This window comes from Bemisia tabaci, chromosome 7 (assembly GCF_918797505.1).
Source record: "Bemisia tabaci chromosome 7, PGI_BMITA_v3".
Classification (NCBI taxonomy): domain Eukaryota; kingdom Metazoa; phylum Arthropoda; class Insecta; order Hemiptera; family Aleyrodidae; genus Bemisia; species Bemisia tabaci.
In genome coordinates this window covers 7,945,252-7,967,156 of record NC_092799.1, presented here as the reverse complement: position 1 = coordinate 7,967,156, position 21,905 = coordinate 7,945,252, and the positions used below count along the sequence as shown (strand labels likewise).

The following is a 21,905-nucleotide window of genomic DNA, read 5'->3' as shown; positions in this document are numbered from 1 at the left end:
TTGAAATTTTCAGCTATTTTAGATAAAATTGAAAATAAAAATATACAAAAAATTGAAAGGAGAATATTCACTAGTTCCCCAGAAAATCCGTAGTTTATCAAAGTAGATCTTTGCAGCGTCTGAAGACTCATACGGCGTTTTTCCTTAGCACGCCAGAATTATGAGTTCCCAAAAATCTGGATTTACGTGCACTTGTTGATCGCGGCCGCTACGACGGAGGGGAAGGGGTTGCGCGCCCCGGATCGGCGATCCAGAGTTAGCCCCGCCCCCGAGGCGCATCCTACGAGATGATGATGGGGAGGGGGTTGTTTTCCCGGCCTGCATCCCCGAGCCAGGGCGAACTTTTCGCCGCGCAATCAGTTTGCTCCGATCAGCGCTCGAATCGTGTCGACTTGCCTTACCGATAGCCTTGTCAGTGTGCCTTCGTTCTATCGCCAGTTTCCGCTACGCGCCTTGCTGATTTTCAGTGCAGTTGTTTCCTGTTTGGACTCCTCTTGCTAAGTTCGCCTTCTAGTGACTCTGAGTTTTTCCTATTTGGACTTTTTTCGTGTTTAAGTCTCCTAGTTTTGATTTCCGTGTCTTAGTGTCTTAAGTTTTAATTTTCGTGTCATTTCCGTCGTTTTTCCTATTTGGACTTTTTTCGTGTATAATCCTAAGTTTTCATTTTCGTGTCTTTTTCGGCTCGTTGTATTTTTGTGTTATCATGGCTCCAGCATTCAGCATCGACCGTGAGTTTCTTTTTATTGTTTCTCAATCTTTAGCATCAACGACTGTTTCAATTATATTTTTTCCGAAAATTGTCAATTTCTTTTACAACCCATCTAAAATTGTCCAAATTGGTCCGTATTTTGCGAAAAGAAACCAGCGCGATTTCAGTGTTTTCAAATCCGTGCGACTTTTTCTTTAATGTTTATAATACTTGATATTCGTACAGTATGAAAATTTACACCGTTATTTTTCATTGAAATCCACTATATTTTTGGTGGGGAGTTAAAACTATCTGCTATTCTGGGAGATTTTTTTAGATGACCATGAAGAAGCATCAATTTTAATACATTGCAATCGCGCTGGTTCCCTTTTGCTAAATGCGGTGCAATTAATGTAACAGACACTTCTTCCTGGGTATCTCTTTCAGTAGAATGTGTTAGAGGTTAATTTAAGTGAAATGTGCTTAAAATCTTCGCCGTAATATTCTTTCTAGTAATCCTTTCATAACAGTATCGCCCAATCCCTTCTAATAAATTGAAGCTAACTTTGAGAACACCTTTGAGATATCTAATTAGTTTAAGCTTAAATTATTCTTAGTTTTCAAATTGGATTTTTCGAAGATCATTTGCGACAGTTTAATTTAGGGGTATTTGTTAAAAGTTAAACGTCATACGGTCGTTGCTGCTAGGAATTGTTCTTTTCTAACTTTTCTGTCCATGTCTTTTTATCTTCACCCCATTTATCACGACAGCTTTTAGTTAAATTGTAGGTACCTTAATTTTATGTGTATCTTCTGTGTTGTCCGAGGGTGGTTTCGTGATCCTTTTTATCGGCTCATTGTTAGCCCTGAAGTTGATTCGATGGAGGCCATTTTTTGTGTCAGAGCGACGTGCGATACATCGCATCGATTTGTCCCATAATTTCAGCTACTTGTCATTTTTTTCGAACTTTGAGATCGCACTTCTGTTGTCATGAGACTTAAGAACTCGTGTACCAAATTTGACAAGGAAATTCAACGTATTAAAGGCGTGTTTTTCAGAGGGAAAATATCGCATTCGAGTGCAGTTTCGATATCAGTACCGAATGCGATTTTTTTCCTCTGAAAAAACCACGCCTTTATTACGTTTAATTTCTTTGTCAAGTTTGGTTCACGAGTTCTTCAGTCTCATGACAACAGAAGTGCGATCTCAAAGTTCGAAAAAAATGACAAGTAGCTGAAATTATGGAGCAAATCAATGCGATTTATCGCACGTCGCTTTGACACAAATAATGGCCTCCATCAAATCACCTTAAAATACTTTGCCGTCGCAACGTCAGTAATGCGTCTTGCGTAATATGGAACTCATTTTGCCAAAAGGAATGAAGAGAATTTCATTCTTGCTAGGATTGTGCAACTTGCATTCTTTGTAATGAAAGTACTTGATTCATGCAAACAATTATATTTACAAAGGTGATGTTCGTCTTTGAACTTATAGTCTATTGAGAATTAGGTAAACTTGTTCAGACGATTATTTTATACTTGCAATGCAAATAAGTTGTACAATCTTTGCGGCAGAGGATTACTCTTGATTCCTTTTCGCAAAATGCATCAGTATATAATGGAAGAATCCTCAAAGTTAGGTTCGAACCCAACCATGCAACTATTCGAACTCCGCGGTAGGCCGGATTGCATACCCTCGATATTGCAGGCGAAATGAAAGATCCGCTGACGGCTTTCGCGACAGGTCCGGGTACGATTAGGACTCTCCTCGCTCGTCAATTTTGATACATCCTATTTTTCTAATCATTGTTGCAGTTTATGTTTGCTTTCAGTATACAGTAATTTAAAGCTGTAATTGAGCTACTGGTGTTGTATATGTATAATCGTGGTGGCGATTGTTCATAAGATTTCGCTCCAAACTCCTCCGATAAAAGTTCCTAATTTACGTTATCTTGCGGGCACCCCTTTTGTGCAGAGTTCAAGGTGATTCGACGGTTGCCTTTTTATGTGTCAGAGCGACGTGCAATATATCACATCAATTCGTTCCTTTATTTCAGTTACTTGTCATTTTTTTCGAATTTTGAGATCGCACTTCTGTTGTCATAATACTGAAGAATTCATGTACCAAATTTGACAAAGAAATTCAACGTATTAAAGGCAGGGTTTTTCAGAGGAAAAATCTCGCATTCGATTGCAGTTTCGATATCAGTATCGAATGCGATATTTTTCCTCTAAAAAAACCCTGCCTTAATATGTTGAATTTTTTGTCAAATTTGGTACATGATTTTTTTAGTCTCATGACAACTGATGTGCGATCTCAAAATTCTAAAAAAATGACAAGTAGCTGAAATAATGGAACGCATTCATGCGATATATCGCACGTCGCTCTGACACAAAAAAAGGTAACTGTCGAATCATCTTAATGTAAAATACTCTTTCTAGAATCCTTTCTTTCAACTACTTGTAATTTAGTACTACCTCTAGTTACAAAATTGCATGTAGTTACCCGGGGAGATTTTAGAAAGAGTATTTTGCATTAAACTCTGCACAAAAGGGGTGCCCGCCAGACAACGAGAACTAGGAACGTTTATCATAGGAGTTTAGAAGGAAATCTTATGAATTGATATAAAATACCAGTAGCTCAATAACAGCTTTAAATTACTGTATACTGAGAGCAAACATAAACTGCAGGCTTGCTTAGAAAAATAGGATGTATCAAAATCGACGAGCGAGGAAAGTCCTAACCGCACTCGGACCTGTCTCGAAATCCGTTAGCGGATCTTAGATTTCGCCCGCAATATCAAGGGTATGCAATTCGGCCTACCGCGGAGTTCGAATAGTTGTATGTTGGGTTCGAACCTAACTTTGAGGATGTCGAACGCAAATACGTCGATAAAAACTATGTCGATGAAAATAATGTCGATCGAATCTAAGTCGATTGAATTGTGTTCCTATTTTTCGCTTAAACTGTGTTGAGTAAACCGATGTCGATCAAATCGATATCGACGTAAAAGTGATTTCATTTCAAGGATTTTTAATTGATATTTTCGAGCGGAATATTGTCGATTGAATCGAGTTTTCATTTTTCGATCGGCTTGTGTCGACTATTCTTGTGCCCACCGATGAGTTCCTATAAGAATATCGACGGTGAAACTACCAAACCACGTATCTCGGTTTGCGACGTCGCAGACTTCCTGTCATACTTTATTTTTTAAATGAAAAACTACTTAACATCCAGTCTTGAAAATTTCTGTGATTTTTCCTCTTTGTGCGGAAAAATTCCGTGAAAATTTCAAGGAATGATATTGATTTGGTCTGCTTCAAAAAAATAAAATGTGAGCGTAGATTTTTAAACACCGCAAACGAGATACGTGGTTTGGTAGTTTCACCGTCGATATGCATTTTATCTCATGTCGTCACCTTCCGGCCGAAGAATCTCAAGCGCCATTCGACGTTTCAAAATTTCCCGCCTACAAATTTTTTAACAGAGAAATTGTTGGTTGAATCTGCTCGGAAAATTCACTGCATTTATCGGCAGCGCAAAGGAAGTTCGGTGAAACTTTCGGTCAGCTTCGTTGAACAGTTCCTCCTGAAAAAAATTAATGCGGCGGAAATTTGTAAACGTCGCATGGCGCTTATGATATTTTGGCCGGAAGGAGGCGATGTGTTACAATTTTCGGCGGATCTTTTACGATTTTTAAACAACCCTCCAATTAATTACGCATACTTCAGCCCCACATAAATTGCGTTGAATATCTACCTTGAAGGTTTGCTTTGAGGATAAAGAAAGGGTCCCTAATTTATGCGTTAATAGTTGAACGGATTCAACTCGAGACAGCATGACTACAATTACGTTGCTCAATTCTAGTTTCTAGGGTGTTGCACTCGAAGATTACGGGAAAGATTTGTGTCTTCGCAGAGAGGGAACACAGTTTTCGGCTTATTTTATTTTCTGACTCGTTTCTAACGCCGTGTTTTTTCCTCCAACTGACGCTGCGACGTCGCAGCGTCACTTGGAGGCGCACGACGACGCAGCGTCATGTCAGTTGGAGGAAAACACGGCTTAATCAACACATCAACACATCGGGACTCCCTGTAAATGATCCTCTGTCTGGGACGTGCATCCTGACACGAAATCTTACGCGTGTTTACGAGGGTGAACTCACTGAGAGTTCCAATGTGTTGTTCCAAACCGCCCATCTGAAAAGTGTAGTGAGTGAGCTGAAAATGTTTCCTCCTTTTTTCCAAGAGGCTGCGATAACGGTGATTCGACGGTCACCACATTTTGTGTCGGAGCGGCGCGTGCCATATATCGCATCATTCGTTCCATAATTTCAGCTACTTGTCATTTTTTTGAATTCGGGATCGCACTTCTGTTGTCGTGAGACTAAAGAATTCATGTACCGAATTTCACAAAGATATTCAACGTATTTAAGGCAGGGTTTTTTCAGAGGAAAAATGTCGCATTCGAGTGCAGTTTCGATATCAGTAGCGAATGCGATATTTTTCCTCTGAAAAAGCTCTGCCTTTATTACGTCGAATTTCTTTGTCAAATTTGGTACATGAATTCTTTTGACTCATGACAACAGAGGTGCGATCTCAAAATTCGGAAAAAATGACAAGTAGCTGAAATTATGGAACGATTTGATGTGATGTAGCCCATCGATTGATTCCATTTTTTCAGCCACTTGTCATTTTTCTCGAATTTTAAGATCGCAATTCTGTTGTCAGGAGACTGCAGAATTTACTTATCAATTTTGACAAATAAATTCAACGTACCAAGAAAAGTGTGGTTTTTTTAGCGGAAAAATATCGCATTCGATACTGACATCGAAGCTGCCCTCGACAGTGGCGGTAGCGTGAATTGCGATATATCGATCGTTACGCCTTTTAAACCTATGGTAAAGAATCGATTATTAAGGTGTTCGCTGCGAACACCCTGTTTATCGATCCTTTTCCATAGGTTTAAATGGCATAACAATCGATATATCGCAAAGCACGCCACGCCACTTCGGGCCTCGAACGCGAAATTTTCCCTCTATTAAAACAACGCCTATGAAACGTTGAATTTGTTTGTCAAAATTGGTATGTGAATTCTTCAGTCTCCCGACAGCAGAATTGCGATCTTAAAATTCGAGAAAAATGACGACTCGCTGAAAAAATGGAATCAATCGATGCGATATATCGCGCGTCGTTTTGACATGAAATATGGCGACCGTCGAATCACCTCAAAATGCTCAACGGGCAAAAGTTGTAATTGTTCCGGTTTATCTCCACGTACCTGAATTCTCAGCGTGTGTATATATTGACAATAAATCGCTGATCTGTTCTATACAAGGAAGAACGCCGTATGAACATTCAAGAGTTGCCAAATCTCCATCGATAAATGTTTATTTTTGAGGAAAGTTATGAATATTTTTCCTTGAAATTTTCGGGAGTTATGTGTGGAATTGTGAATAAAATTACCTCAAAAATTGGAAGGAAAATATTCAAAAGGTTACCAGTTACTTTGTGTTTTATTAAAGGAAATTTAGCAACGCTTGAAGGCTCATACGGCGTTTTTCCTTAGCACGGCAGTATACCTCTTACGTCACCGAGTTAAATTGAGGACACCGCACCAAGAACAGCCTATAGGCGTACAGGTCGTTATTACGTCCATCTGCTTTTCGGATTCTACTTACCCTGGACTATGCTGTGGTAGCGATAGAATATAGATAGGTAACGGTTCGAGGTCGAAAAACCTTTTTTTTCCGAGTTAAGTCAGGCCTCTGGATCGATGGGTGCAAGAACGACCTATAAACGGGCCTAAAAACTTAATGGCCTAAGGTGCTAGTTACCCCTTTCTTTACTCACTATCGATATTCTTTCATTTTGCGTTAATCATGCGTGATTAAAATGATTTATACTTCATATTGCCACCAAAATGACTGTTGGGCGTAATAATGGCCTATAAACCGTTTTTTAAATTAAATATATTAGAGTGTAAACCCAAAATGTATCGCAAAATCTACCCGGCATCCTTCAATAGAAGGGTTAGGTCACCCAAAAACACCAAAACAGGGTACCTGCATAGAAAAGTCTGCGCAATACATCAAAAACAAAACTTAAAATTCGTTTTTCTCAAAACGCGGTTTCCAGTTATAGGCTGTTCTTGGTGCGGTGTCCTCAATTGAAATAGCCTTCATACACACTGGCCCGCGATTTCCTTTGACAATTTTGCAGTCGTGAATGCATAGCTGAAGTGCGCTCTGTATTTAGCAAATGGGTGGTTTTTATACGAGGATTAAAAATAAACAAGTGGTACGGAATATAACAAAAGGATATGAAGTATGCAAAACGATAATCCAGGTATCGGAACTTGGGTTTTGAAAACGCCTTCAAATGCGGCGTGATACCTCACGCATTCCGGAGAGTTCAAATAGTTGTATCATTGCGCCTTAGAAATGCGACGGAAGATCACAATTGAAATATCCTTCATACACGCTTGGCTTGTCGATTTCCTTTGACATTTTTGCAGTCGTGAATGCATAGCTTGCGCTCCAGCTAGAATTGTATACAAGGTGTCCCAAAAGTCCCTTCCACCCCCTCTAAAATTTTACCTAATTAATATTTTGAAACGAAACTTTGGGGATGTTCATCGATCAATGTAAGCTACTATTGGGGCCCTCCAAAATTTTCGGGGCCCCCCGTGGGGAGGGGCTGCGGACCCCAACTTTTTTTTTCAAATGGCAACCCCTATCTTGTGATACTTCATTCGAAAGAGCATAAAAAAACTAAGAATTTTGGCGCAAACCGCAGATCAATATCTTAATTTTTGACCGAGTTATGATAGGTCAAAGGTCAAATTTGACCTATTTTTAAAAAATCATAACTCCGGTTCAAATTATCGTAATGAAAAAAATAGCACTGGAATATTTACCACATTGTAAGCACTTTTAAGAAAAAATCACAGAAATTACTTCAAACTAATTTTAAGGGGGGTTTCGGACCCCCAAATACGCCAATTCAAGGGTCATTCAATTTTCCCGCGAAATAAGCCAATTTCCCCCAGATTTGCCTCACATTAGTTCAGTAAGGTCAAAATCAGTTCAGCATTACGTTGGCAAGTCCCCAAATTTCGGGAAAAGTTAAAAAAAAACGAATTAAAGGTGATTAAATTTGACCGTTTAAATTTTTTTTTTTTCACCAATTCTATCTAATCCCTTCCCGCACTTTTCCACCGTTTTCCGTCTTGCACGGGTTTTTCATTTTTGCATTGTTTTTGTAAGAAAATTTGAACGCAAAAATAGGTAGCATTGCTCCGTGTGATTTTCCGACTGACATACTACGAAAAGCATGGTGCGCTGACGGTGCGTACTTGTTATGAGATGCTGATGTAAAACCTCGCGGTCTCCTTGAAAAACCAGTCAGCGTGATTCATCAAAAACTTCATTGATTTTTCTTTTCCATCAGCAGATTATCCTGTAAAGTTTTAGGCTTGTTTTCCCTCGAAAATGGAACGGAGAATCTGACGTTTTTCAAAGGTGCCAGTTCATTTGGACCGCGTTTAGTAGAAAGGAACCAAGCCAAATCAGTCATCGCCTAATTTAACTGGGTAATTTAGTAGGTGAGTACGTTTGTGCGGGTTCCTATGGAAATTTTAAAAGAATTTGATTCGTACTGATACCTAAAAAATTCAGCGAGAGTTTCACAAAAATCTGCACAACTGTTTTCATGTAACAAATGGAATTGCCCACTTAAATTTGGCAATTGCTGATGTGGCTTGATTCCTTTCTGCTTCAAGCGGTCCATTTTTCCTACTAAATTGTTTCCTGTCAATTTTCTCTCGCTCGTTTTTCGTCCCATTTCAGTTGAACGTATTTCTGCCAAACGGAACAATGTGTATTATGACGTGAGCCCTGTTATGCATGTATTCTTATGGGTCTCAGTGCTGATGTCTTTATGCACATAGTTCCGTTTGACAGAAATACGTCCCGTTAGTCCTCGAGTGAGGCATCCGGCTGACTTTGGCTATGGGAGTTTAACGTTACTTCAATTTTAAAGAAGTAACGTAACTCACAAGTTAAATATTTTAACTTGTGAGTTACGTTACTTCATTCTAAAATATAATGGGGCCAAGAGCTGTCTCCTGGAATCTGATGTAAGCTTCGAGGTCTGGTTGAAGACTACTCTCCCTGCTCAACCTGTGTCCAAGCATTCAAGTAACTAGGAAGAAAGCCAGTAGGAAATCTCGTTCGTCGGACTTGCAGTGATGAAACAAAAAACGAGTAGAAAAGGGGTGTTAGGAAGAACAGTTATAGAAAAAAAAACTTTTGGGCGAACGTCCTTGCACCTTTCAAAGTACCGAAATATGGAGATACGTGATTTCGCCTTTCAGTCGTAGATACGCGACAAAGGCAGGATTCAATTAATTTATACTTTTCCGCCTCCAGGGGGGCTCCACGCTCCACTCCTTTAGGAGTTCCCACAAAAGTTTCCATCAAGATTGCATAGATTCGTTTAAATGACGACATTTTTTCGTCATTTCATCGAAGTATAATATTGACGTGGATTTTTACAAGGGATACAGTGATTTGCCTTCGCAGAACTTAAAATATAAATGATACCAAAGAAAATAAATGACAGGTTTGCAGATTTATAGTAGACCTCTCTTTACTTTTAAGTTCCTGAGAATCCTAGCATCATTTAAATTTGTAACTCTATTAACGTTTTCGTTAACGTTTGTTTACCTTTGAAAGTGGCTAATCATCGTAATTCTCCGAGGGAATTTTCTCAGTTAGGTCCTTCAATTTCACTCAACTATCGCAGCAATGGGCCAGTTTTCACAGAATCGTGTTTTGATGCTTGATTTTTGTAGATTAGCTCGAAGTAACAAGATCCGTCCAAACCGCAACTTTCTACATTCAATATTAACCGAGATATCGCCCTTTGAAAAGTCGGGGTTTTGACGTTAATCATAGAAAGTTGCGGTTTTGGACGGATCTTATCATGTATTTTTAGCGTAAATTCACTCCGTGAATTTTTCCTTAACCACAATGCAATCAATATCGCTGGCGCCTCCTTAACGAAAGGAAATGTTATTCTAATAGGCCAAGTACAAAGCGCATAGACGTCTTGTCAGCGAAATATCCCTCGCGCCTTCAAATCCACGGCTAGGCAAATTGGCCTACCCACGGGTTGAAATAGTTGTATCCTACCGTTTATCACATGTGGGCTTTATTTTAACGAGGACACACTGGTTTAACTCAACATCCCGTACCAAATCGCATCGTTGTGTCTCTTTCCGTAATTTTTGCAGGAAGTTAGTCCGATGGAGGACATGAAAATTCATCTGACTATTCTTTCCTCTCTTTGGTAATCATGTCCTAAAATGCGTTAAATGAGAACCCCTACGACAGCGTATACCCGTGTCAACGTTGCTATGATTGTGCCTATATTCAACTGTTCAATTGGTAGAGAGCTGTATATGCACTATTTGCCTCAAATTTTCTTTCAATTATTCTGAAAATTTTGGCAGGCAGATTTACGATGTAGCTGATTTCGGATTCTTGTACCATAAAAAAAAGTTGCACAATCTTAACGACGTTGACATGGATGTATGCTGTTTGGTAGAAAACGCCATGTTTTTCTCTGCCAAATTGTAGTATGCCGTGAGTTTCCGAGGTGTTGTTGTTTTAAGAGATTTAAATTCAGGCGTCGGGTTATCTTATGTTTTTTAATTTAATTGATTCCTCTTCTCCTTGACCTCCTACGCCTAAATTTTACTTTATACTTTTCGCCGTTTATAGAGGATTTGTGTTCCTGTCCTTGGAGGGTGGATCGACGTCCTGGGTGAAATTTCCGGTTTTTTGCCGGGAAATGTTGCCAGATCATGAAAATATGCAACCATTTATTGTCCAATGGGCCCTAGTTCACTTCACCGAGACTGATTTAACGGCAACAGGAGCAATTTTTGTCGCGTGGGGTCAGGAGATTGGAATTAGAGTTTCCCGCGGAAACTGTGTTTTTTCTTCTTTTTTTCTTCAAATTTAGTTCGGTGCTCCTTGAGGTCGTGTAGCAATTTTCTTCGATTCTCTCCATCATTCGTGGTTTTTCCGGAAGAATGTCAGGCTGACCTCTTTTTCTTCCGAGGCTTATTTCCCGAGCATGCACTTTGACTTACTGAGAAGTTAAAATCGTAATGTCCGATCCGGAAACTAACCGAATTCTCATCCTTTTTGTAACGTATTTTCTTTTTCTGCAGAAGTTTACTCTAACTTCCGAGGACTTTATAGGGGCTAATTATGCAACCCGTAAAAAATACGTGAGACTGCCAAATTCACGATAACGATGGCTGTTAATGATGGGCTTTTAAAGAACTTGCATATTTTACAAAGATCTCTCTAAAAAAATATTTTAAAAAAATCATGATTTAGGTGACTCTTTTCGGGTCTATTTTTGCTTTAATTAACGCTTTTTAAACGTTGTGTAGAAGAGTCTAGAAGAACTTCCAGTACGTCGTCAGTTTTTTTGTAACAATTAAATTGTTGCAAAAAGTACTAAAAAAAACTCTTCGAAAATTGTTAGGTTTCTGACTTTTTTAATGTAAATTTTACGAGACTCAATTTGACTGAAAATGTATCCTGGAGGTTTTCCTGGAACATGGTTTTGAAGTTTCAGAGAAAAGGTGTGAAACGATTTTTGTTACTAGAGAAGCTGAGTTTCACTAAGACTTGACTGGGTATCTTTTTAAAATAAAATTGGACATTGCCTTCTCAGTGGTTGATTTTTTAAGGCCTCTTGAGTCCTTTTAAGTGTTTCATGAAATTGTATGAGACATATTTTTATTGGCATGATTTACAAATATTTGTGTATAATATTTTGACAATATTTTATATTTGACATGAAGTTTTTAGTAAATCTATTTGAAATTTTTGAGTCTGGTTTTTTCAGCCTGAATGGGTTTATAGTAGAGATTTTTTTCATGATTAAAGACAATTCTCCGTTTTTACAAGTTATTAATTTGTGGTTGTTATTGTTTCAGAGTCCGCTGTGTTTCTAGCCAGCCAGATAAGCCTAGACATTCCGATCCAGGCCAATCCGTTCTTAAGCCAAGGTATGATTTTGTTAAAAATTAAATTATACGTACATAATTCAAAACTAAGCATATATTTATTATTTCTATACATTTATCATGGATCATTTAGTTATAATAAATTTCAAGCTCCGCCTTGGATGATGGATGAGCTAAAGATTTGAATCTAAAATTTACACCTCTAATTCAAAGGTACACTTCAAAGTCCGCTTACCAGTCCTTGTTCTCCTTCGTCCACCCTTCAGGGTGTCTACAAGTCCGGAATTCCCGGAAAGTCCGGAAATAGTACGGATTTTTTAAGTACGGTCTGGAAGTACTGAAAAAGTGCGGAAATTCTGCCTGAAGGTCCGGAATGGTTTGTCGTTTTTGTCACAATTTGAGTGAGGAATTCAAATTTTTGAAATTTTTTGAATTTCGTCAATTGGAGGCACTAAAAAAGTACTGACTTTTTCTGTTGAGGAGGTACTGAATTTCTCGGGAATGTACTGAAAAAGTACTGTTAGAGTACTGATTTTTAGGCAGCCCATTTCAGTAGACTTATGAAAATGGTTTTTTTTTTTTATCTCTTTCGATTTTTCGTCCTTTGACCAAATTCCTTTCTACAACTTCCTGTGCTACTACTTTTCTTCTCCCTCTTCTTTTCATTTTACCAGTACTTCCCTGCCAACTAACTTAATCTCTGTAGTCTTACCTAAAGGCCGTAGTTGCCATGGCACCGCTTTAAAATAACCGAATTTTATTACTAATAACTGCAATTCTCCTCTTTTCTCTTATAAAAATGTATCAATGTTACCACTTCTTGTTTTTCTTGGGGGGGGGGGGGGTAACCCCTAACAGGGCTTACTTTTGTTCCCCCTGTTCTACTAAACTACCAGCTACTAAGCTACTAATCCTTTATTTCTTCATCTTTTTTTCTCTCCTGTTTTAAAGTGAATAAGCTAAAATCGTGGAGATTCACACCCACCCCCCACCCCCTATTCTTCATCCTGATTTTCGTGTATTGTAACACAAAGTCCTAGTTCAAATTCAAATGTTTTGATATTACGATCATGTTTTTTTCATATCTCTACTTTTTTAATAATAATTTTTTGCGCTCTCTTTTCTTACCCACTTAAATGAGACTCGTGACGCATGTAAATTGTTGCTCCTCCTTTTCTTATTCGTTAATTTAATTTGTTTATCAAGTTGCCAACACCTGACAGCGTTTTTTATGAGCTGGCAACTGAAAAATTTATATTTATAAGATATTTAATTGTAGAGTCGCGCCGAAGAAGTCTACGCCCCTTTGGATTGCGACAATAGATCAACTGTCTCTATTTGAACATTGAAAGTATGCGCAAGAATCCAATGGGGCATCTTCAGTTTGTTGTTAAGGCCATATTTCTGCTGAAAATTAAGAGTAGACATGAGATCAGGTTCAGTTTGACCCACATCTAAAATCATTTCCATATATTTTATAGATATTGCACTATTAAATAAACTAATTTTGTTAGTATCAGGATTTTTCGTCACTTACGATGTCAATACAGATGAATCATAAATAATTTTGTGCCTGTCGATGGCCAAAATGTGAAACCATGTATCCGCGTATTGGGTGCTTCTAATTTTCGGCTTCTCTCATATTTTTTTGAAAGGAGATGAGCCAAATTTATTGCTTGAAATTCATACATTACATTCTGCCCCCAGAGCAAGAAAATAAATTAATTTTTCAAAACATTGCGTAAGTTCTCCAAGAAAAAGGTACGGAAAGTACCTACGATAGGAAATCAGGAATGTCACAAGCGGAGATGCGTGGTTTTGCACTTTGGTCATCGAAATAAATTTTGATAAAATCCAGGCAGCTGGGTCCTCCTGGCAAATATTCTCAAAGTAGGTTTGATATCGGTTTTAGCGTTGTGCTTTCTAATTCAAGGTTTTCTGTTTCAGTCATCTTTGGCTGGTTAAAAAACAGTGCGAACCGGCTGCACAAATTTTACCCGGTTGTGGCTTCCTTCACTTATCGCCAGCTCATGAGTGTCACGGAGTCTAATATTGATGATCTGGTCCAACTTGTGGGAAACCCGAAGCCGGAACTCACCACTGGAGGAAAGAAGCGATTGGTGAAGACCATAATGAGCCTTCATCGTCGCCAATCAGTCCTGGTCAAATGCCTTAAGGTCAGTACCACAAAATCATGCCAGATCTTGTATTTCTATATCAAGTTATCTCTGCAATAATTCAATCACTGTAGTTCTACCATAAGCAGGGTTTATAAATACATAAGTGGGTTGCATTTTACAAAAAGGAACCAAGAGCATTCCAATGCCGCTAAAATTTGTGCAACTTCTTTCACCTTCCAAATATAAACTGATCCTCTAGACATGTTTTATCTTTACTCCCAATAAACTACACATTCAAGACGAAAATTACATGTGTTAATTTAATTTTTTGTGTGAATTCGTAATGTAATTGCAAGGAATGTATTTTGGACAACCCTAGCAACATGGGAGCACATCGGTTACTTTTTGCAAAATGCGGTCCGAGTAAAACTTGGTTTATTTTACTATTGATTGTGGTGCCTGGAGGACCAGGTGAGCAAGTGGAGTTTTTGCTGTCAGGAGAAAATATATATATCTTAAGTTTAAAAAAACTTGGAGCCTTATGGCAGGAAGAAATTTCAAACTCACTTTTTCATGTGCAAAAATCGGAGTTTAGCAGAGAATATTTCAAAGGAAATATGTCAAGGCTAATTGAAATTATATGAAAATCTCAATTTTTCAAAAATTGCATTTATACGACTTGTCTTTCAAGCCTCTGAATTAGAATACCTATTCTTAGACAGAGCTCATTTCAGCAGCTCAGAAATTTCATCTTCTATTTAGAAAGTTTGTGCCAATCTTGTCATTTTTTACATTTTTCTTTTAAAAAAGGAAAATCAACTTGCCAAGCAGAACATATGCCAATTGTAACTGTATGACCAATTCATTCTAAGATTCTTGCATTTTCAGTAGGGTTGCATCCTCAATCCTACTAAAATCAGACTTTTTTTTAATTCAGAGTAGAGTGTTGCATTGTTGTATGTATCAGTGGGGTGTTGTACAAAAAGCTGTCATAAGGCAGTGTTTGCAAGTCTGGTGTGGCCAGCTGGTCTCAGCCAGTGTGCGCGGAAATAGAGGCACTCGTTTGGGATTTGTTAAGATGTTAACAGTGTGTATCGTCATGTATTCGTCAACTGTGTGTAGCTGTTTTTGTATTCGAGTGTATTTCGAGTGTTCGTTGATATTCTTTATTATATTGAATAAAAGTATTCGTCTCATAAAGTCTGTCATTTCTAAGACACCTCAATCAGCAACAAAGGACTGATGTTAAACTGAGTTGTGAAGTAATAACACTGATGAATATCTGTAAACCTATCTTGTGTGTTAACCACCAACTTGAAGAAGGTCTCGCTCAATTAATTTTCCTATTTTATATTCCAGGCGGTGAAAACTGGTGAACCACTTGTCGTGGATCGCGCGCTTGCAGAAGTCCGCACGATCATTGCAACGCCACTCCTGAGAGTGTCAGAGAGGAGTCCTCACCTAACTGGCCTCATCTTCACCATTTTTATTCTCGGTAAGGAGATTTTCTTTTCATATAATATGTGATTTAAAATTCGTTTAAAGCTCGTAGATACTCTAATAATTGCCTCTCATAAGCCCATAACAGGCCCATTTTCTTTGTCTGATATTCTTGTACAAGGCAGCCTACTCAGCAAGTCAGTGGCAAGGAATTTTTGCAGTGTTGTTGTGCAGTTTTTCTAATGTAAAGTTTCATGAAAAATCTAAAAAGTTCATTGAAGAGATTGAAATTACATTTCTAAGGGGAGGAAAAGCTAATCAGAGATTGACAATCGATCTAATCAATGTTAATTGTACACACTCATGTCTTGATTATGAGTTGATTTTCAGACCACCCATTGTGCAATTTCTTTTCTTCGTGAAATTTTTGAAGAAAAAATTTGTGCATAGTGCTTCAGTTCGTACCTTGTCCGGAGGCCCATTGTATTTGGAAGGGAAAGCATTAAAAATTGGGAATACAAGTCAAAATGCGAGAAATTTTAATACTTATTCGTAGAAAGCATTGTCAGTTGAATTTCGTAAGTTTTGATTCTTGAATAATTGCATTCCTAAGATCTTGTTTTCTTCCTACCCCCCAAAAAACAAAGGAAATTTGAAACTGCAGAAATTGTAAAGGCTCAGATTCTAAACAAATTGGCAGGAGAGTTAGAAAAATATTCTTTAATATTCTGTTAGGTTTAACTGTTTTCTGTCTGAGCACAACGTCAGTTTTTAATGTTTAATGACACCATAGAAGGTCATCATTATTCTCATTCTTTTGTCCAATTATTCATGCCATCTGTAAGTATGACTGACAAACATTAACCTCATCCTAAGCATATTTAAATTAAAGCTCTGGGTGCAAGATAGGTACTTCTCAATTGCAGTTTTTTAGTATCTCTGCGAATATCTCAGTGATTTCGAGGAGTGTAACTGCACGCATCTCACGGAAGTTATTACTGAATATTTTTCATAATTTTACGATATTTTGAAGGAAGTAAATCCAGAAAAATGACCCATTAGACTCAATCTCAAGACATGAATTAGCATTGAAAATACTGAAATGCTGCTACAGAGACTTTTTCCTATCATACCCAACACTGCAAATATTGTGGTGGCTAACGAGTTGTCATTCTGTGATTTTTAAGGTGTGTTAGATTTTAAACGGACCTTCAATCAAAAAACTTGTGCAATTTTCTATCCTATGATCAGATGAATTTTTGTTTATAGCCAAGGAGAAGATGGACATCATGCCACCTTTGAGTCAGAGAGTGTTAATGGAGGGGAACTTCTCTGCAATAGCAATAGATATTCAAAGCAACCCCAGTTTCAATCTGGATCAGCGGCTCGTAGCGCGTAATTACCTTCCTTCTGGCAACAAAGCAGGGTAAGGAGCTAAATTTGTATACCATAGTGTATTAATGTATGTCTTGTCCGCCTGATCAGGAAAATATTCAAGTTGCTGTGACAAACAGAATTGAATGACTCAAAAGGATTTGTTGAGCCCCAATCAACTGCTTTGCTAGTGAGATATCTGGGCTATCCCACTGGCAAACCAATTTTATAGTCAGGGAGCCCCTTCCTCCAAAGTGCTGTTCCAAATTTTTGAAAATTAGCTGAGATATCAGCTTTTAAATGTGGCAAAACCGCTGATTGTGCCAAAAAAAAGACGTAAAGACTTTCATTACTCCTGTAATAAGGTGATCAGACTGTGTGTTTACTAGGTTATTCGCCCAAACTTTTTGTGTGAGGGATCATGTCATTTCAAGTTTCTTCGTGTCTTTTTAGCTTTTAGTTCGACTGGTGATAGGAACTGTTAAGTCCCAAAATGCTCTATGTTATAATATATTATACAACCTAGCCTTGACTCAGCGAGTGCGTCCGTTTTGCTTGCATTCATACACATTGTTGGATGAAGAATTGAATCTGCTATTAATGTAATCAACAGCCTTGAATTGGTGGTCTTTTGAAAGTTGTTGGTGTAGGTCCAGCATCAAGGGAGATTGCTACAATGTTTTAGCTTTTGGAAAATTCATGTCAACACATTTTGCCCCGCCAACTCAAACTGAATCATGTTTTTTGTTCCTTGTTTCTAATTCTGTCCATCAATCTATTATTACTGAGTGGTTCACTAGATTATAATCAATTGGACTATCTTTTGCAATTGGGAACTACAATTTTTGGCTCAGTTTAGAAGGAATGCTTGTACCATTTGTTTCCCTCCGTACATAAGTGTTTTTTCAGTCAAGCCAGCAATTTTAGTTTCTATATATGCAAAATGCGGTCCAATTACCCAGATGAAATGTACTGCATTTTGCCGCCTGCACTTGAGAATTTTCCACCTTGGTTTGCAGCATCACAAACTTACTTTTGCGCTTTCAAGTAGTAAAGGTTGTTTGTCTTATCCCCTAAATATGAAATGGGAGCAAAATGATAAAATTATAATTTTAAAAATGCGAGGGGTTGCCTTGTCCCAGCTGTCAGCGAACTAAATCAATTTTATGTGCACATAAGTACCCTAAAATGTTTTGAAAAACTTCATTCACACTAACTTCTTCCGATTCTATTCATAGCTTCCTTTCTCTCTTCCATATTCTAAATATATTTTAATTTTTCAGGAAACCCTCCCCTGTCTCTGAATTGATTACTGTCGGAACACCAATTGAACAGAAGCAACAACAGCAAACTTCGTCCCTGCATGTAAGTATTTGTTTTTTTGTTGCCAGCCTCGAACTCTTTTCTCCAGGAGGATAGTATGTGGTTTTTCTGGTACAAAGTAATTTCAGTTCACAGAAGTTTTTTTAGGGAGGAACAGTATTTTCTAGATGAAATAAGTTCAGTTCAGCCAAAACCTCTCCTAAAATAATACTACTTTTCGATCAAATCTCGTGACAATCAGCTGTAACAAAGACCGTATATTGTGGTGCAAAAACCATGTGTCCTTGGATATGAAGCCAGGCATAGTTCTAATCTAAATCATCGTTTAATGTCAAATTTGATGGAGTGCTTAAAGTTATTGTTAAATTGTCTATAATAGTGATTGTAAAGAATTGCTTATTTCTCGCAAACTTTTCTCAGTGACATCTCTACACTTCTTTGAATGATTAAAATATGCAGTTGAAAAGAGATACATAAAACCTAATGATCTTCTACGATCTCATTATTATAATATCAGAAGCTGTAATATCTCTACTCCATTAACATCCTACATAGTCTCTGAAACTAATATTAAAGTCGTTTCTGTAAGAAAGTTTAATTCACTCCCCTCCAATTTGAAAAAAATGTTCAGAGAATAAGACCTTGAACAATTTTTCATTAATCTTAGAAACTATCTTTTTTTCAAGTCCATTTAAAGGATTAAGTGAATTTCGTCCTACAAATTAAAAATTTTACGTTTCTCCTTGTGAACACTGACTTGTATGATAGCCATTATGTTGACTCCCATGTATCAACTGTAAATAAATAAATGTGAGGTAAAACTGGTTGCTAGTCTCCTTAAGTTCTGTCTTCGGATGCATTTTTCAAGTAGCATCATTGGGAAAGAAACAATTTTAGTCAGTCTATAAAGGTTGTAGTGTTGTCCATTGGGTGACACCAAATACTAAATAGCTTTTACTTGAAGTAAAAATCCTTGGCAAGAATCGTTGAGTATCTTCTCTAATTTTATAAACCATCAATCAAATGAGAAGGAATTTTTTCTGAGTCAACCCAACTTTCCTCATCGCTAGCATCACTAGCATATAGCATCTAAGCAAATTATTGTCAATAATTATTTTAATTGGTGCAAAATGCAAAAGTACAATAACATTCTGGTAATCTGTCTTCTTCAGGACTTAGCACTCATCAGAAAGTCAATCGATTCGGAGAGAGTAAGGTACGCCAAGTAGATGCATAAATTACAGTTTTTTTTTTTTTTTTTTTTTTATTTATTTATTTATTTAATTGCCACCTGTATGCTATAATGTAGTTAGTATCCGTAATTTATAATTCTCATCAGCATGTCCTTAGATTATGCATGTACTTGTACTTGCTTGTAGCCTGTGATCCTTATGTATACCACTGAAGATGGCCCTATGGGCTGAAATGCATTTGGGTAAATAAAACTGTAATTTATGCATCTACTTGGCGTACCTTACTCTCTCCGAATCAAGTTTCATAGATGCAATATGCGCTCCTTCAAATCCTAGAAAGTCAATCGTTGCAAATTTGTAGATGAAAGAAAGTCCATTTTAACACAAAATAGCATGCTAAAACAATTGAATTCTAATCCCAACCCTTTAATGTGTTTCAGGACAGGAGTGCAGATCTCAGGAGACAGGACGAAGAGTTCCTGAAAGGGCTCCCTGACCTGTTGAAAGGCTTTGTAAGGGCTAAGTTGTAGTGCAGATAGCAAGTGATCGGTGACAGCATGTACAGTGTTATTTACCTTTTTAAGATTTCTATGTTTTACCAAATTGATTTGTTTTTTTCTCCTTTACCGTAAACATGTCCTGGTAAGCAATAATCTTGTGGCTTAAAGTTGATGAATGCCTCTCAAAAAGACTTCATTCTGAACTGTTTATTAAAGGGGGCTATTAGGTTAACCGATACTTTTGAAATGATTTCTCTCTTCATATTTTTGATTTTATTATTTTATAAACATGAAGCAACAATATAAAGTGCCTCAAGTATGGTACCTGTACCTGATCTGCTTAAAGAGTTTAAATAATTACTCAAAAATTTGGTTGACCAATGCACAAACTACTCTGTCAGCATTAAATCCCTTCCATTTAAATTTTTCTCAGACGATCTCAGGGAAGTCTTCCGTTTTTGCAGGCAGTAGAGTTTTTATTCCATAATTTTAGTTGTCATTCCGTTTGGATCTGGAGTCTTAATTTCTTAATTTTTTATGCTCTCCGTCTGTATGTAATCACTGTCAATACCTTACGTATTTTGCTATGCATACATATTAAATTCTGAGTATTGTCTGATTGGTTGACCAATGAATTCAAGAGAAATATCTATCTTTTCAATTAACTCTGTTCCCCTTGCAGTTCGATTTACACTTAATAGTTGCTTGTTAGGTATTGAAATTTCTCACATTAAGAATGATCTCTATTCTATAGAACATATTATTCTTACTGCTTATTTACCAATAACGCATTTTATTTATGTTTTTCATTGTGAAAACATCTTTGTAATTACCTTTGGATAGTTTTTAAATATTTTCATAGAGGAATGTTGCGTGCAACACAATATTGTGTTTAAAAACTGGAAGTGGTTGATTTGCAGGAAAAGCCCTTTCTAATGCTGGATTTCTTTGCTCCGTATTAATACATCCTTTGTTCCGATCTAGAGGAGCACTCACAGTGTCTGTGTATGAATTAATTTTTTACTTTAGTTTCTGGAAGTGATATTGTCTCCATTAAAATTTGAGTCAAAAATTTTGCGCTTGGGCTCAAATTTTTTTATTTCATTTTTTTTTTGTTAAAGTGAAAGGGGCAATGATTGAGACACAATTTCATGGCTCCAGTGACTGCTTTTTTTTCCATACTCAAACATTCCTTAATTAGTTTTTCATACTTTAACCCCAAATATTAACAGTATTGAAAAAAAGAAATCCTGTTGTGACATCAATGCTTGAAGCCAGAACTGAGCTTCTTACCTATGTTTGTAAACTAGGTACTGTTGTAGAAAGAAACTTCGAATTCCACTATTGTGTCAGAAATGTAATGAATTTTCATGACTATTTGTTACCAAATTTGGATAGTTAATGCATATATATATTTGAGATTGAGTTGCTTAGACTCCAAGAAATTAATATTTCACAGCTTAACCACTTATATTATCAGCCCTTTTCTTTTAACTCTTATGTTATTTAAACTCTGACCTTTTTATTGATGTAAGTCCTTGTTTCACCCCCCTCTTTTCCATAAGGTGCATATGCCTCAAGGCGACCACCTTTTTATTAGAATGTATCATAGGCCTTCGGGCCGGGGCTCTGTCTTCCCTGGTTCCAAGTTGTAATCTTTCTAATAAACTTCCCTCTTTTTTCTTTGAGGATAAATAAAAAAAAAAAAAAAAAAAAAACCACTTATATTGTTTGTCTGAAAGAGTGCAATCTCAAGTAGAGTACAAAAAATGAGCGAAAAGAATACTTGCAAATCAGAAACGTTGCTTTATAAGGTCATTATTCTCTCTAATACTGCCAATAAATCTTCCATCATATGGTACCCTTCGTACTGTGTCTGTTTTACAGTGAAACTATTGTCAGATTTGACCGAGAAATGTGCTTTCCACGAGAGTTCGGTCAGTGGAACAATTTTCTTCTTTGAGAATCGTTCTCACTTTCATATTTTGTCCAGTGGTTGGTCATTTTCTTGTAACCATAAATTTTCTTGTACTGTAAAAAGAGGTGAGTTATGGAATCAACTAAGTAAAAGAATAAGCTTTTTGTCTGTCCTTATTTTTCTTCAAGTGGAACAGTAGCAACTTCTCTTGAGGAGATTGCTAACCTCCTTACTCGATTTTAAGTTTTTGTTCGATATAATTGCGAATTCCTGTAAGTTTTATGACCTGTGTTTTT

At 37.2% G+C, this 21,905-nt stretch overlaps 1 protein-coding gene across 1 annotated transcript; it reads left to right on the top strand.

Annotated features, from left to right (window-relative positions):
• Positions 1-210: 210 nt before the first annotated feature.
• On the top strand, positions 211-21,409 carry LOC109032729 (uncharacterized). Its single transcript, XM_072302362.1, has 7 exons — positions 211-728; positions 11,712-11,783; positions 13,689-13,918; positions 15,221-15,356; positions 16,571-16,727; positions 17,959-18,040; positions 19,632-21,409. Exons 1-7 carry the CDS (start codon positions 704-706, stop codon positions 19,719-19,721), a joined length of 792 nt encoding a protein of 263 aa, XP_072158463.1. The 5' UTR covers positions 211-703; the 3' UTR covers positions 19,722-21,409.
• The last annotated feature ends 496 nt before the right edge of the window (positions 21,410-21,905 follow it).

Excerpts from the sequence above, each read along its gene's own strand:
- LOC109032729 (XM_072302362.1), top strand. The coding sequence starts at position 704 with ATGGCTCCAGCATTCAGCATCGACC. Across the intron at positions 729-11,711 it reads TCCAGCATTCAGCATCGACC|AGTCCGCTGTGTTTCTAGCC; the intron begins GTGAGTTTCTTT and ends TTATTGTTTCAG. Across the intron at positions 13,919-15,220 it reads TCCTGGTCAAATGCCTTAAG|GCGGTGAAAACTGGTGAACC; the intron begins GTCAGTACCACA and ends TTTATATTCCAG.